This window comes from Sciurus vulgaris (genome assembly GCF_902686455.1).
Source record: "Sciurus vulgaris genome assembly, chromosome: 7".
In the NCBI taxonomy this organism is placed as follows: Eukaryota; Metazoa; Chordata; class Mammalia; order Rodentia; family Sciuridae; genus Sciurus; species Sciurus vulgaris.
This window is the reverse complement of record NC_136467.1, coordinates 148,913,397-148,929,504: the sequence shown is the minus strand read 5'-3', so window position 1 is coordinate 148,929,504 and position 16,108 is coordinate 148,913,397. Positions and strand designations below refer to the sequence as shown.

At 40.9% G+C, this 16,108-nt stretch overlaps 2 protein-coding genes across 4 annotated transcripts in view; one reads left to right on the top strand and one right to left on the bottom strand.

Moving 5' to 3' along the window:
* Positions 1-4,948, top strand: part of NUP153 (nucleoporin 153) — a 63,685-nt gene extending 58,737 nt beyond the window's left edge. For all 3 annotated transcript variants that reach the window (XM_079147057.1, XM_079147056.1, XM_079147055.1), the window contains one exon: positions 121-4,948. In XM_079147057.1, coding sequence (XP_079003183.1) covers positions 121-205 — 85 coding nt within the window. In that variant the 3' untranslated portion in view covers positions 206-4,948. The remainder of the gene's footprint in view (positions 1-120) is intronic.
* On the bottom strand, positions 3,961-13,706 carry FAM8A1 (family with sequence similarity 8 member A1). The gene is made up of 5 exons (XM_079147080.1): positions 12,916-13,706; positions 11,810-11,930; positions 9,793-9,916; positions 9,049-9,188; positions 3,961-7,314 (listed from the first exon to the last, which is right to left on the bottom strand). The coding sequence occupies exons 1-5, from the start codon at positions 13,619-13,621 to the stop codon at positions 7,170-7,172; spliced, it is 1,236 nt and encodes a 411-aa protein (XP_079003206.1). The 5' UTR covers positions 13,622-13,706; the 3' UTR covers positions 3,961-7,169.
* Positions 13,707-16,108: the final 2,402 nt, after the last annotated feature.

Sequence of the window (16,108 nt, the reverse complement as noted above, 5' to 3'; positions counted from 1 at the left end):
ACAGTCTTTCCTGGGCTCCTTTCCCTTGTTGCTGGTCATGTGAAAAGTTATTATTTTTCTAACTTTTTTTTTTTTTTTTTTTGAGCATTATGTCACATTATGAAGTGTTATTTTTCACAGGTCAAATGGGAAGAATATGTTCTCCTCTTCTGGAACTTCAGTTTCTGGTCGAAAGATAAAGACTGCTGTTAGACGCAGGAAATAAAGGTCACAATGGTGTTACAACAGTTTTAACGACAGCTGGTGCCCTTCTTTCAGATACTGGATTGTACTCCAGACCAGGCTCGTCTGAAGTCAGATCTGCCTAAGAACTTCTTTAATTTGGGAATTTTCCTCCTCTTTCTTTACGGAAGCTCCGTTCCCATCTCTCCTACCCACCCCCCTTTTTTAAAAAATAATAGCTAGACTGGTGACTGATTCTAAAGCAAAAATATTTTATGATCCAGCACATTATTCACTGATTTGGCATAGTCTGGCTGCCCCAGGAATAGAGCCTGCACGGTGAATGGCTTTGTATAGACCCTCTTCGTCTGCACACAGCGTGCGCTGATAGCGTTTGTGGAACGCGCTGAACTTGTAATTATACCTGAGGAATCCTGTATAGATTAGAGGACGTTGAAATGAATGATCTCTATGCCGAGTTTGTGCTGGTGTACGTGTGAAGTGAGTGAGTTGGGTGTGTTGTGCACTAAGATTTTCCGATAGAGAAAACCTGATTAAAGAATGGTCCATGCCAAGGACTTGTTAGATCTAGTTCATCGTCCATTTAATAATTATATGCTATTTCTACATTTTCATTCTTCTATCACCTGTCTTGCCTTTTCATTATTTTATTATGAAACTTCTGTAAATACAATTTTGTTTCTGTACTTTTTTGGCATAACATAAATCTGTGAACTTGAAATTTTAATTTTGTGTTAGACATTTTTTTGTTGTTTGTTTAGTCTTGTCTCAGATTTTATTATGTAAATCCCATTATTCAAAGTTGCCTAAATCCATTTAGAAATCTTAAAAAAAAAAAAAAAATTGGGGATACTTAAAGTTGAATTTATTGGCTTTTCTGATCCAGTTTTGTTTGGACCAAAAACCAGTATTGTACAAAGTATTAAGCATATATTTTTATATTTACTGAAATGGACTGTGGTGACTTTGGATAATAAGGAAAAGTTTAATATTAAAGCCATGTTTATTACAGTATAATTAACATGTTAAACCATGGGATAAATGCCATCAATAAAAATTTATGAAGCACTTTTTGTTATAGTTTTAACTCATGACGAAGGTACACAGTAGTCATGGAATGGGACTTTTTAAAGAAAAATTTAGCAGTGGTCAGTTGGAATCCCAGAGTGTATTTGAGTAATGTGGCCTGCTCCTAACGAGGGAAGGGTCTGAGGCTGCAGTGTGAAGTCAGCCTGCCTGCCTGTGCTGGGAATCTTGCCCATTTGCACACAGATTCACGTACCTTTTTAAAGTTGAAAATACACAGAGCTGTTTCTGTTTGTACTTGTATCTTCCTTGATTAGGTGATGGGACAGTGTTTATCCATAGAGTTTTGGGGGATACATATCTAAAACAGTTTACAAAAACTCTACTGGTCCTTTTGCATACTTTTTTGTTACTATTATTTTATTGTTACCAGATTTTTTTCCTGTGATCCAAAGAGCTCTTAGAATAGCACTTAGTATTTTTAGCTGCAGTTTGAATGCAGTTATTTTGTATATGCTTTTAATTTGCCAAACTTCTAGTGATTGGAGTTTAAATTCTGAAATTTTGTTAGAAGCATCTTTGTTTCCTGTAAAGGATGTTTTTCTTATCTAAGGTATCTTAACCATCATCCACTGTTGGCTTGGGGGTGGAAATTTTTATTTATAATATCCTCTATTAATAATACGTATTTGATACTTGATCTCTTTAGTGGTCAAATGGTGGTAGTTAATACTACAAGAAGTAGCTGGAAATCTGTGACTACTGGGGAAATAACACCTAATGCTTTCATAGGTTGGGTCTTTGCAATTACTCAGTCCTTATAATTGGGCATGTCAGGCTTTCTACTTCTAAAAATATGTTTAGTATTCCTTTTTTAAGCAAGTTACTGAAAAACCATACTTAAGCTGGTTTACAACAAAAATGGGATCTTTCGGCTTCCCAACCAAGCATCTATAGAACTGTATTTGAACTTGGGACTATTTCAGTCTTTATTTCTTAATACTAGGGATGGAACCCAGGAGTGCTTTGCCACTGAGCTCCAGCTAAAGCCCTCTTTGAGACAGGTCTTGGTAAGTTGCCCAGGTTGGCCTCAAACTTGTGACCCTTCTGCCTCAGCCTCCCAACTTGCTTGGGATTATGGGTATGTGCCACCACACCAGGCTGTTGCCAGTTTTGACTTACGTAATTCTTGGCTGTATCTATCGGCTTCAGCAAAGACTCTGTCCGTCCTCCATCCCAGCAGTGGTATTTCTCTGTTGTACTGCTTAGGCTATAGATCCACTGCTGTCTGTTCCCTGTGAATATAATGGCTATCTTGGGTTGTATATTCCATATACAAGTGAAAATTGAGGGCTGTTTTGTGGAAGAAGGGCAAACTGATGAAGGAAAAATTAGCTCATTTCTCATGCCAGGCCTGTGAGGTTTTTGTTTTTTGCAGTACTGGATATTGCATCTGTACCACTGAGCTACATCTCCAGCCCTTTTCACTGATCTTGGTAAGCTGCCCAGGCTGGCCTCAAACTTGTGATCTTCTTGCCTCAGCCTCCCATGTAGCTAGGATTACAGGTGTGCACCACTGCCCAGCTAGGAATTGTCTTTAATGGAAAAGAATCTCTGGAGGGGAATTGTGTAGGAAGTTTAGAGTGATCAGCTGTTTGGTTGGTCCATGATTTTAAGTGTGCATCAGTATTATTACTTAGTGGAATGTGTCAAAGGTACATTCTAGGGCCTTACCACCAGAGGTTGACCAACTGGGTCTAGACTGGGTCCCAAAATCATTCTGATGCACTGAGGTCTGAGGATGTAATTTCAGGCAGAGTGCTAAGTTTTGAGTCATTACAACCATAGGAATTAAAAGTACAATTCAGACCATTGTAGAGTGTCTTTAAGATGCAAATTACCTCCAGACATTGCTTATGTAATTTACATTTTATTGAAATAAAGTGTTAATTTTAACAATTTGTAACCAGGCTGTTAAAGTTCTAATTTAGCCTGGGAAGAATGTTTCCTTCCATTCTGATGGCACATCCTTTTTTGGGCCTGTTTAAAATTTGAAATTCAATGAAAATTTTATAAAGGTTAGTTTGTGTTTAATGAAAACTGATTGATTCAATGTAGTAACACTGAGGAAAAGGGGGTGTTATGTCCATACACTCAGCAGATGAAGTCAGAGACTTCATCTTATAATATGGAGGCAGCTTTTAACAAAACTTTTCTCAAAAGCCACTGTAGTTCTAAAATGTGCAAATAGTAGCTTCATTGTTGTAGATGGACACAATACCTGTATGTTGTTCATTTTTATATGGTGCTGAGGATTGAACCCAGTGCCTCCCACATGCTAGGCGTGTGCTCTACCACTGAACCACAACCCCAGCCCCTAATGGCTGTTTTTAACAGCACATTGTCTACAGGATCAAACCAGGCTATATTTTTACTATGCACTCATTTGCCTTTCCTGAGGAAACTTTTTTTTCTATCTTGCCTTATCCCCTAAGACTGATTGGGAAGGGTTTTTAAGGCCAGACCTAAGTTGCCCAGCTGTCTCGTAGTCTTGTATGGTGGCCAAGATGGCTAATGTCTCTTAAGAACTGGGTTTAACATTAGGCTTAGTTCATGTACAGGTTAACAGGTATCCCTGGAGGTGGATATTTTCACAGACCTGAAAATGATCCAGTTCACTGGGGTAGCCACTGGAAAGGCTGTTCAGAGGCAAGGTCTCCCTAGCAAACTTTAAATAAAATTACACAAATGCATTGGTGACATAAGTATTTATTGAGAAAAATACAAACTGGTGGCATACAAATTATTAAAAATAGAATGATGGGTTCATTTATTGGTGAGACATCATAAACTGTTTGCAGGTCAAGCCTTACTGTAATATGCACATACTATTTGAAATAAGGAACTTCACTCATGCACACATTGTAATGACTTTGGTACTAGGGATGGGGAATGGCAAGAATTTAAATATGGTACTTGTCATATTTTAGGAATACTGTTATCTAGGTATATTCAAAGAAACAATAGCCTGTTTTAATAGGGTTAAATGTAGAATGAAAACATCCAATACTCATCCCCCTCAAAAAGTCCCTTATATACCAAGTATAAATTTTCGCCCCTTTCTGCCTTCCCACTGATGGAAATAAGTTTATGCATAAGTAAAACACTCAATTCACTGAAGGGAACAAATCTTTTTAATGTATGAATTAAACTTTGCTATCATTTAAGATATTACAACATTAGACAGGTGGCCCTCAGAATGTCTTTTTCCCTCCAATCCTAAACACTTGAGAAAGTGGAAGGTGAACATTTAGGTAGAACTACTGAGCCAGTGCTAGAGGAGTTGGGCCATACTTTTTCATAATACTAGCAAGTGAAGGCTTATCATCCAGACGTGTGGGCTTTATTTCTGAGGACAGAGTGGTCTAAGTCAAGGCCTTGACTCAGCACTTGAGTACCCAGGGCCCAGCTTCTGCTCCAACTGGTCAGCCTGCCGGTGGGATAGCCACTCCAGGATTTTATTTATTTTTTTTTATTTTTTGGGTGGCACTGGGGATTAAACCCAGGGCCTTGTGCATGCAAGGCAAGCACTCTATCAGCTGAGGTATATCCCCAGCCCTGCAGGGTTCTTTTAAAGTGATGAATAATGTTTGTACTAAGAACCCTTTTTTTTTTTCTTTCGCCTTTTGAGGCTAGAGCTTCAACTTGAGAATTACATTTTGACACAGGAAAACCAGTATTTTTATAAGTGAAATATACCAAATATAAAAGTATCTTGAAAAAGAGATCCCCTATAACCCCACGAGAAAAGGGGCACTGGGTCACGTTCCCTTTCCCCATTGTTTTGTCACATTTTTCGACTCTCGTAATCAAAAGTGTTTTCCCTAACCACTGAATTCCTAAATAGAAACAGACTTGGGTTTTGTTGTAAAGGCAAAGTAATACTCATATGTATCTTATGGGAATATGTAGTACAACTTGAGTCCATAGTGGATCTAGACACTACTGATTCATGTATAGCAAATTGTAGTTATCTAACCATAGCTAATTAAACTGGACTACTTGGGTTTTTTGTATAAATAAAAAGCCTTGATGACAACTATTATTTGAGTAGACATTATGTCAAAGATATATTCCACAGTTATGTGATTGAAGGCATTCTGACTTGAATTCCCCAGTGACAAAAGTAGCATTTATCCTGGTAAGTTTGTATAACATTTCCTAATTTTTAATACAATTAAAAGATTTTTTTTTTTTTCTTTTTCCAGTGAAGAGCCATAAAACAATCTTTGCAGAGGCTACAAGTGAACCATCTAGTTAGTACTTGGACACACTTAACTAATACTCTTTCTGTAAAGTTTAATATAAAATTATTTTGAAAAACAAGAATTGTGAAGATTTACAATAAACTCGTATTAATAAGGACATTGCTAAAGTTTCTATACAAATGTTATTTTCACAGTTTTAAGTAGCAAAGAAAAATCCACTTTAAAAACTGGTACAGTGATAACAGACATGTCTTGAGTTTACTATAAATTTAAGACCAAGAACAAAGCCTAGACTGATCCCTTAAGCAGTCTAATTTTAATCTGCAGTACAGTTTAGTGTTTTTTGGAAAATAGTGTCAGAGTTGGATAAAATGAGAAACAAACTATAAATAATTCAGGTTTATCTCAACACAGCTAACTGGGACATACAACAAAAGCACACAAATACATGAACAAAACCCCATGACTTTGCAAGTATTACTTTGCTTAACATTTCCCCCACAACTCCATCCCTAGCAGGCCCAAAATGAGCTTAAAGCAGCTGTAAATATGTCTGGAGATGATGGTCTTCCTTGGTTCAGAGAGAACAGTTCACAATAGGAAAGTTGCTAGCATTTCACAGGCTACTAGCATTTAGAATTATCCATGAGATACTAAGATGATGTATTTAAGTGGACGTTTCGGCAGTCATGGAACATATAAGAGGAAAGGAACTACTATGTGAGTATGCTGTGTATAAATATAAGTTACACTCACATTCACAACACTGAAAAGCATTAACACTTTGTTCATGCTGCACACCCACTGGGTATATTGTTTTATAGTAAATAAGCAACATTTTGATGGAAGTTAAGTTTTCCCCACTTAGTCATAGTTTGATTTTTAGAGCACTGAAAATACTTGCACATGAACTGTATGTTTTAAATTTACAGTGGAAATTTACACCCCCTGCCATTATAAGCAATCACTAACTTAACTTACCTTTTCTCATAAAAAGAAAATCAGTGATAATATAAGACTTAATACTTTTTCATCATTACGAAAAACTTGTCCCCAAATACATGTTTAAGCATTAAGAATAGTGGCAAAGTTACACCTCCACTGCAGAGAACTGCGGCACAGGCGAAACTGGAGGCAAGGAGCTTCTAGGCCTGCCCCGCTTGCCCCTTCCAGGAAGCTTGCCGCTGACTCAATGCCTGCTGGCATGGGAGGTGAGTGAAATGGCCAGTTTGTGCTCTTACTCCCTCCCCACACAAAAACAGAACCATTTCCCCAAGAAGTGTTAACTAAAGATAAACTGTAGGTGTTTACAAAACACAACTGGACATCTTCCATCATTTTGGGATAAACCAAAATAAAATTTTAAAGTTTCATTTGGAGATTTCAAAGCTGAAAATGCTTTCAACAAATCCTAATGCCTTAGATCTTAATATACTGTCCATTGTTGATTATGAAACCATTTGCCTTCTTTTTGATCTACAATTTTTTAACACTTGAATTTAATAGGTTTTTCTTCTGGAAAAGTTCTTTGGCATTCAAGTAAAATCAACACTTTCAGAACAGTCACTTGCATCACACTGAAGTGACTGCTTTAATTTCTACACCAATTTTACCCAGGGATACTGATGGCCTTGACACATAATTTAGTCTTGTCATTATTCCAGAGAGTGGAATTCAGGGCTTTTTGGGACATCATCTGACCCCATTTCTTTTTACCACAATGGTTCCTGCTACAATGTCATAGGCTGTTCGATTATGCTGAAAAAACAGCAGTGTGATGAATGCAGGGAAAAAAGAAGCAATAGAAAAATTCTTGATCAGAGCTCGTATGGTGGACCTAAAAAATTAAAGCAAAAGCATCAAGGTATAGGTGACTACATATAGATGAATGGTATCCTACCCAAGTTCAAATGTGTATGTGAAACAGTATGTAATTAAGAGAATTTTTACCTTTGATAATGTGTTATTTTCAAGTAAATATACCATGATCAAACCACCTGGGCTCTTTCCAAAGACACATTAAAGTCTTCAGAACTTTCATAAGAAAAATATCTCAGAATATGAACTAAGGGTTTACAGTATTTTCTAGTATTTATCTTGAAAAATATTATTCCTGGCTTACCTTTTCCACAGTCATTTTTTTATTTTTGGTAACAGGGATTGAACCAACGGGTACTTAAACAATGAGTTGCATCCCGAGCCCTTTTAATTTTTATTTTTATTATTTATTTTTTGGGGGGTGCTGGGGATCGAACCCAGGGCCTTATGCTTACAAGGCAAGCACTCTACCGACTGAGCTATCTCCTCAGCCCCCCTTTTTTATTTTTTGAGACAAGGTCTCACCCAAGTTGCTGAGGCTGACTTTGAATTTGGATCCTCCTGTTTCAGCCTCCCAAGCCACTGGGATTAAGGTGTGTGCCACCACACTGGGCCCATAGTCCCTTCTTATTAACGTGTTTCCAGTGTCTTCTAAACTGAATGCTGTCACATTCTTTACCTTATATCGTCTTTTTTCATCAGCTCTCCTTGTGGGATTCACTAATTGAGGGGGAAAAGACTTAAAAAGTTTTTAGCAATAGCTCAGAATGGAGAATTATCCAACTAATATTAGATTTCTGCTTTTTGTGCACTGAACTGCTACCAAAAGAAAAAGCAATGGCTAAAAGAGTAGACAATAAATGAAGACTAGTTGTTTCCAAATCCACCTTTTAATTTCTGCTTGTGTTGCACATCTGCAAAAAGTATCTAATAAGGTTCTAAGGATTAGTTAATGCACATGTCATTTAACGGTGCCTGGTATAAAATAACTGTTAAATAAACATTAGCCATTTTTTACTCTCATCCACTCCCTTATATAACAATCCAGCTGTCACTCATTCTGGCAGTAATTACAGCTAGATCCTAATTGGTTCAACTGATTACCACCCACTTACCTTTAACCACTCTACCATTTGAGAGCAACAGGATGTGTGCATGTATGCATAGTTGTCAAACTCAGCCTATTCAAGAGGAAATATAATGTGGGTATCGCCCAGTGGTGACTCAAGACAGAGACAGTAACTGACCCAATATCCCAGACCTAGGGAATAATAAAGCTGGGCCCCGAGCACTGGTACAGCACCAACACCTAACTCATCCTTCTCATTATTGTGACTTATAAAATGAACTTCTTGAATACGGATACCAAAGAGGACTAAAATCATTAACAATCAAAATATGTTCATAAACTATCTGATAATTGCTGTATATGCCATGAAGAAAAGAATATTCTAAATTCAGTATTCTAAAAGTATTATAGTAAGCATTATACCTTAGGACATTATTGAATACAGTCCTGTGTCACATAAGGGACACATTGAGAAATTTATTATGTGTCATTAGGTGATTTTATTACTGTATACAAATCTTAAATGTACCAAAGATTGCCACAAAGTCTTAAGTAATATAATTTTATGAGACCACTATGGTGTATGTAGTCTATTGTTGACCAAAACATTATGCAGTGCAAAAACATACTTAAAATATACATTTCCCCAAGTATAAAGAAGATGAAGCTGAGAAAAGGACTTACGTTGTAATGCTAACATTTGAGGAAGGAATCACTAAAACTCGACTTGGTGCAATAAGCACTGACGTATCACATGTCACAACTCGAAGCCCTAGCAGGAACTTCCCTGGGGTAGCTCCACCTGCTCCCCAAATGCAAATTATCTAAGGAAAGAAGGAAAATTTAAAAATAATTTACTGGCTCAACTATACCAATTTTAAAGATAGATTTCCTGTCATGTTTTAAAATTTTCAACTTGAAAGACAGAATATTCAAAGGTTAGCCATTTATTTCTATGGTCTCTTAATATGTGCAACACTACAAGATGTTTAATATTTCTCTATGACCCATTATATTTTTTAGCAAGTCGTTCCCCAGGAAAAATACCTGGGCAGGGGATATAGCTCAGTTGGTAGAGTGCTTGTCTTAGAAGCACAAGGTCCTGGGGTTTAATCCCAAACATCCTCCCCCCCGGAAAAAACAAAAACAAAAACTCAATATCCTCAAACAACCTACGAGTATATTTTTGGACCACAGTCTGTTTATGAGTGAAATTTTATTTCTTAGACTGAAAAACACTACAAAGAAATTGTAAAATGTCTCCCTCCCAAAAGTCATCTTTTTTTTTTAACCTCGAAAAAAAATTAAAGAGAATTTGGAAAAACCAAAAAAGTAGAAAATACTTGAAAAATATTAGTTATAAATTTTCATTAAGGTTGAGCATCTAAAATTCGATTCTTAAAAAAATTACTTGTTAGAGTAACTTACCTCATAGAAACAAACTAATAATCTATATATAAGTGCGACGACCATCATTTTCTGCAAATCTTCCATTGATGTGTCTTCATCTATTTCTTCTATTATATAATGCATTGCAAACTTAGAGATATCCCTACACAAAATAATAATGTGGGGTTATTCAGAATTAGTTACCAGAACAGTTGCATAGATTTTTTTTTTCTCATTAGTATAAGCTTTTCATTAATGTAAGGTTTGATGTTTTGTTTTGTTCTGTTTTGTTTTGTTTGTGGTACTGGGTATTGAACCCAAGGGTACTTTACCACTGAGCTAGAGCCCCAGTTCTTTTTTTTTTTTTTTTTTAATGTTTGAGATAGGGCATATGTTGCTGAGGCTGGTCTCAAACTTGTAATCCTCCTGCCTCAGTTCCCAAGTCTCTGGGATTATAGGTATAATCATGAATTTTAAATGAAATTCTAAGCTAAACTTTAGGGTCCCAACCATGTAGTTGCACAAAACACTTACCAGCTTATTCAACAAATAGGCAGGGCTGGGTGTAGGCATGTGCTCATCCTGCCATGTGTGCTATCCACTGGGCTGAAGATGGCTCAGTAGTAAAGCACTTGCCTAGTAGGTGCAAGGGCCTGGGTTTAATCACCAGTACCACAAAAAAAAACAAAACAAAAACTGTACCATCATAAGCAGATATTGTGCTAGCCCTGGGGATACAATGGTGAGTGAATTTGAAATGTGTCTGTTTTCATGGAGATTCTAACCCAAAAAGGGAACAATAAGTAACGACAAAGAAGGCGGCCATCTGTAATAGGTAACCACAAATATCAGGGAAACATTCCTTATAAATGACATTTAAGCTAGGGTCTGAAGGATGAAAAGAAGTTAGCCAGACTAAGGGGAAAGAGAGTAAACAGTAGGAGAGAAAGCCTTGGAGCAAGAGTGTGTGTGGTGGAAGTTATAAGCAGTTTGGTTATGGTTCAGATATTCAGTGAGAGGTGACAGTAATTAAGAAATAAGGGCATGTGTTAAATCACATGAAGACATTCAGACTTTATCTTGGTGATGAGAAATAACTAAAGGGTTTTAAGGCAGGAGAGGACAGAATCAGAATTTATGATCACTTTGGTTTTATATAGGAGGTTGAGTTGAGATAAAAAAGGAGACTGAGTTACCACTCAGAAGACTGGCTATGATCCAAGCGAGAGATGACAGTGACTGGACTAGGAAGAAACAACCATGAGGGAAAGCAGCTGGCAGTGAAAAGGCAATGGTCTAGGCTTAAGCTAGTTAGGAGACGGGACATGGAGGAGTTGTCCCTGGGGTGGCTGTGCGAGGAGGAAGCAAAAAGGAGAAAACGCAGTAACACTCAGGTTCACCGCCAGAGCCCCTGAAATATGACAAGTTTGCATCTTGGTGTCACTACCTTCTCAACTAAGTTCTAGGCTTAACTTCTCATCAGCCCAAATTTCAATCTCTATAATCAGTAGATATAAGCCCAGTGCCTCAGCTCTTAGAAAGTGATAACTGCTATTATGATTATTATGAGTAAATGTCTCACTTGGCAGTTCACTTGGGATTTGTCTGACAGTATTAGCAATCCCATCTGGAAATGTCACTAGTTCAATATTAATAGTCACCCTCCAGATGCTCTTTACCCTTTTGTCCTTGGAGACTCCACAGGATAGTAAGAGGAAAATAAGTTCCTGGCATAAGAGAATAGTTGAATAAATGAGATTTGGAAGGGTTTTCTTTTTTTTTTCCGTTTCTTTGTTTTTTAACCTACTTTTGATAAGTGAAATTACCATAAATCTTAAAAAGAATTTATTAAAATATTTTTCTCCTTCATAGCCATTTCTTTAAAACCACCACCATCAACAACAAAAAACAGTCACTCTAACAAAGCTCTTATAAAGAAATCATGACCATGGCATACCTATTACCCACACGGCCAAATGCAGGCTTGAACAGAACAGGATTTAACACAGGAACTTTAAACAGAATTAAAAGCCTTCTACAAATGTCCTTCACTTACTTTATTCCACTGAGGTGCATAATGGTTAAGACAATGGTTGCTTTTATAAAGAAGAGAATAAAGAAATCCACCATCTCTGCCATAAATCTGTGGGCCAAGGATGGAATAACATACTCTCTGCCTGCAAATTAAAAAAAAAAAAAAAAAGTTAGGAAAACTAATCACTTCGTATTGACCTGGGAACACAAGTTAGATAATGAAGGGGGAAAGCACCGTCAGTGTACAACTTAATAATTTCTAAAAAATGTAAAACCTGAAACAATTACCACGTATAGATTCCATAAGAGTACATTATTAAAATATAACTATTTACAGACTATTTATGTAAGACTAGTTAGCTTAAAATTTGCTTTCACCTCCTTAAAATTTGATTTCTCAGATAAATTTGAATACAGTGACCAATACATTTCGCTAGGGACTTATATGAGTAGAATCTAGATGAGCACATCCAGGAAACACAAAATTTAAAACTTACAGTAAAAATCAACGTTAAGAATGGACAATTAGTAATAAATAAAGTCAATCCCTGTATCCCGCATGATTCCTTCATTTAGTTTTGTTTTCTATTAGACAGACACCCAATGATAATCAACCTCTCAACCTAAATTCTGACTGGGATCATATTCTGGCATCAACTAGTATTTGTCCCGTATCGAACTAATTCAGAATACTCCAGTTCCCACAGCGAAGTGCACAACGGCACCGCATATGAGATCAGTAAGGCAGGTCACGGTCCCTGCTCCATTTCTGCCCTGCAGACCTACATCCGCCCAGGTCCACCGTCCGCGGGCCCCGGTCGGCGGTCCTGCACTAGCAGTCAAGCCCCTCCGAACGCGGCTGTGCGGCCGCAGCCGAGCTCCGGGTCTCTCCCCCAGGGCAGGGGCTGGGCCTGGGGAGGGGCGGCCTCCGAGCATAGGTCTCGCCGCACGTGGGGGCCACTCGTCCCGCGGTCAGGGCGCCAGGCATAAAGGCAGCCGGAACGGCCCCGCCGGGCTGCACACTCCAGGCAGCAGCCGGCGACGGCACGCGGCCCATCGCCATCCCAGCGCCGCCGCGGCCCCGCCGCACCACGACCCCGCGCCCCGCCGCCGCCCCGCGCCTCTCACCGGCCTGCCGCGCGGCCTCGCTCGCCGTCCGCGCAGCCACCGCGGGTCCTACTCTCGTCACCGGCGTCGTCCGCACCACCCCGGGCCCTGGAGCAGCCCGCGGCCCCAGGCCCGCAACCGGAGCCGGGGTGGCGATGCCCGCCGCCGCCGCCGCCGCCGCCGCCGCATCGGGCCCGGCGGCCCCGGCGCCCAGAAAGTAGAAGGGGCTGTAGTAGCCGAGCTGCGGCGCGGCGGCCTGGGGGGCGGCGCCGGCCGCGGGGAAGCTGGGCGGCGGCTGCGGGCTGCAGTAGGCGGGGAAGGCGGCCAGGCCGCTGTGCCAGGTCAGGTAGCCGCAGTACGACTGCCACAGCCACTCGTGCACCTGCCGCGAGTACTCGCGGGCGCTCAGCCGCGCCGACCTCTCCCGGGGCGCCGCGGCCTCGGGCGCCTCGCAGCCCGCCGACTCTGGCGGCCCCGCGACCGCCTCCCTGCGCTTCCGGGGCTCCCGCGACGGCTCCAGCTCCTCGGCGGCGGCGGGCGCGGGGTCCGGGATTGGGGGCCGGCCCGGGGCCTGAGGCTCGGCCTGCGGCCCATCCCGGGGGCGGGGGGCGGCGGTTGCAGCAGCGGCGGCGGAGGCGCCACTCGCGGCGGCGACCAGCTCGTGGTCTCCTCCGCCTTCGTCCTGCCCGGGAGGGCGGCCTCGGGCTTCCTCGGGCCCCTCTGCCATCGTCGCCTCAGCAGCACCCTCCGCGGTACCTGTCACTGCGCCTCTCCCTCCCCCACTGGCCCCTCCCCAACGGCGCCGTCGCCACCGCAGCGCCGCAGGCGTCAACAATCCGCCGCCGGAAGCGGAAACCCCGCCCCTCGGAGGCGCGGGGCGGGGAGGCGTGGGGCGGGGTCTTCCCCGTAACTGCGGCGTGGTGGTCGTCCAGGCGTTCGCCCGCTCCGCTTTATCATGTTAACGGCAACAAAGGCGAGGCCTCTCCAGATATTTCTGCGGGGGTGGGCCCAGATCGCCCCGGGGAAACTGCAGGGCGCGGGGAGGGTTTCCCGAGAGGTCCGGGTCGGCGCCGCCTTTCTTCTGCCCGACGTGCGGTCCCCACGCCAGTTAACCATTTAGTGCCTGAGAAGAGACAGGACGTGTTGATGTCTTTAGAAGATGAATCAAAAAGCCAGACCCAACCGGGACGTGTGCAAGATGGAATGTCTCGATGCAGACATGTTCAGCTGAAATAAGGGAAGAAGGGTGTGCTCTTCCCGGAGCCAGCCTGTGTCTGGAGCCGCCGGCCTTGTTTCAGCAGGAACGTGCCTTTCCTCAAACCCGTCATCTCAGCCTTGGGTACCTTTCCCTTGATTGTGCTGGAGAAGGACCCTGGCCCAGAACTTTGGTGCCCTCTCTTAGTACCTTAGCCCATGCACGATTACTCTTATCCACAAAAAGGGGGGTATTTTTCTAGAAGTGCTAGACTTGACATTTTACACGTGTGTGTGTTGCTGTTTGCGGGTGGGGGTTGTTAGGGTAACTGACCCAAGTATCCACAAGAGAAAGCTCTGAGTTAAAGAAAAGGTTTATTGACAGTGTGCCAGGCTGCCCTTCTGCAAGGTGCAGCGGCCTGCAGGAAAAGACTTCTTAACTATATAGTCATGTACAATGGAGTGGTTAAAAATAACCTGTCTGGCCTGTGATTGTTTTTTGGCGTCTTTGCTGTGGTTTGGGTAGTTAGGGATGCTTTGTGGGTGGGCCTAAGGACCTAACTGGAGGGTACTGGTGATTGAACGCATAGGTGCTTTACCACTGAGCTGCAGGTACAGTTCTTTTTATTTTTTGAGACAGGGTCTTAATTTTCAACCTGCAATTCTCGTGCCCCAGCGTCCAGAGTCACTGAGAATACAGGTATGCCCCACTGTGCCTGGCTACATATTTATATTTTAATATACTTTCCTAAGTTCTTAACTTTATAAGCCTCTCAGTGGCAGTAATTCCTAATATGTATCCCTAATACCGTATAGAGGTTTTGTAGGGTCCAGTCATTCTAAACTGAGGAAGGGGAAGCAGGAAGGAAGGAAGATAGATTGTAATGGTGAAATATTGTGATGAATGAAGATTTTATATTGAATACATAGCATCTGGCCCAGGGCTACTGTAAAGATATTAAGAAAATTAAAATGTGGAAAGATAATAAGAAAAACTCGAAGTAATATAATTCAAGAAAGAATTAGAAGTAAAAGAATAGATGATTTTGGAAAATAGGAAAGACCACAAGAGTAAGCAGATATAACACTGCCTGAAGAGAACTACAAGTTGAATGAATTTTTTAAGTAAAAAAGAAAAAGACAAAAAAATCCAACACAGATTGAATCTTTGATTCATAAAACCAGACAGGTAACAATAAATATGATGCAGTATAATTCAAGAAAACTTTTCCTGAGAGGATTTATGTACATACATATATGTAGAGAGAGAAAGAATAAAGGTTTATGGATTTTATATACTATCGTATATTATTATATACAAAGTGTATGCTGTGTACCTGAGAACTTTGAGAATGAACAATATGTATTCTAGTAGAAGTACTAGACTTTATATTTTTTAAAAAGTCATTTTGGGCCAAAAAAAAAAAATCATGGGACTTCCACTTTAACACTTCACTTGAGAAGAAAATGGTGAAATATATTTCAAATATTCAAAGAAAATGTGAATCAAGGTCATTATATCCAGAAAAACTGACGAAAGTATAAAAGCATAGGCTAATTTGTTTTCAGAATGCAAGAACTGGGAGAAGTTTATTTCTGAGCTCTACTAGAGAATGAGTAATGCCTAACAGACAAGGACAGAAGGATGGTTGGTGAACATTAAATATTTAATTTATTGTAAAACTTGGGCTAAATGTAAACTTGCATTAGTCAGGGTCCAATCAAGACATAGAGAGCACATAGTAATTTGAACAGGCAACATTTACTGTAAGAACTAATAAGAGTCTCGGAGTAAATGGGGATTGGATAATAAGAGGCAAAGAGAAGTGTAAACCATATAGGAAAAGCAGATACAGGGAGTAGCCACTGCTTGCAGGACTCAAATGGAGCCACCACGGAAGAGACCTTCAACACCCCCCGGGTCTAAGAGCCAGACCCTGTCCAAGGCAGCATGATAATGGCTCCCTGGTAGGCAAGGAAGGTCACCAAAGGGTGACTTCAGCAGGACTTGTTCAGAAAC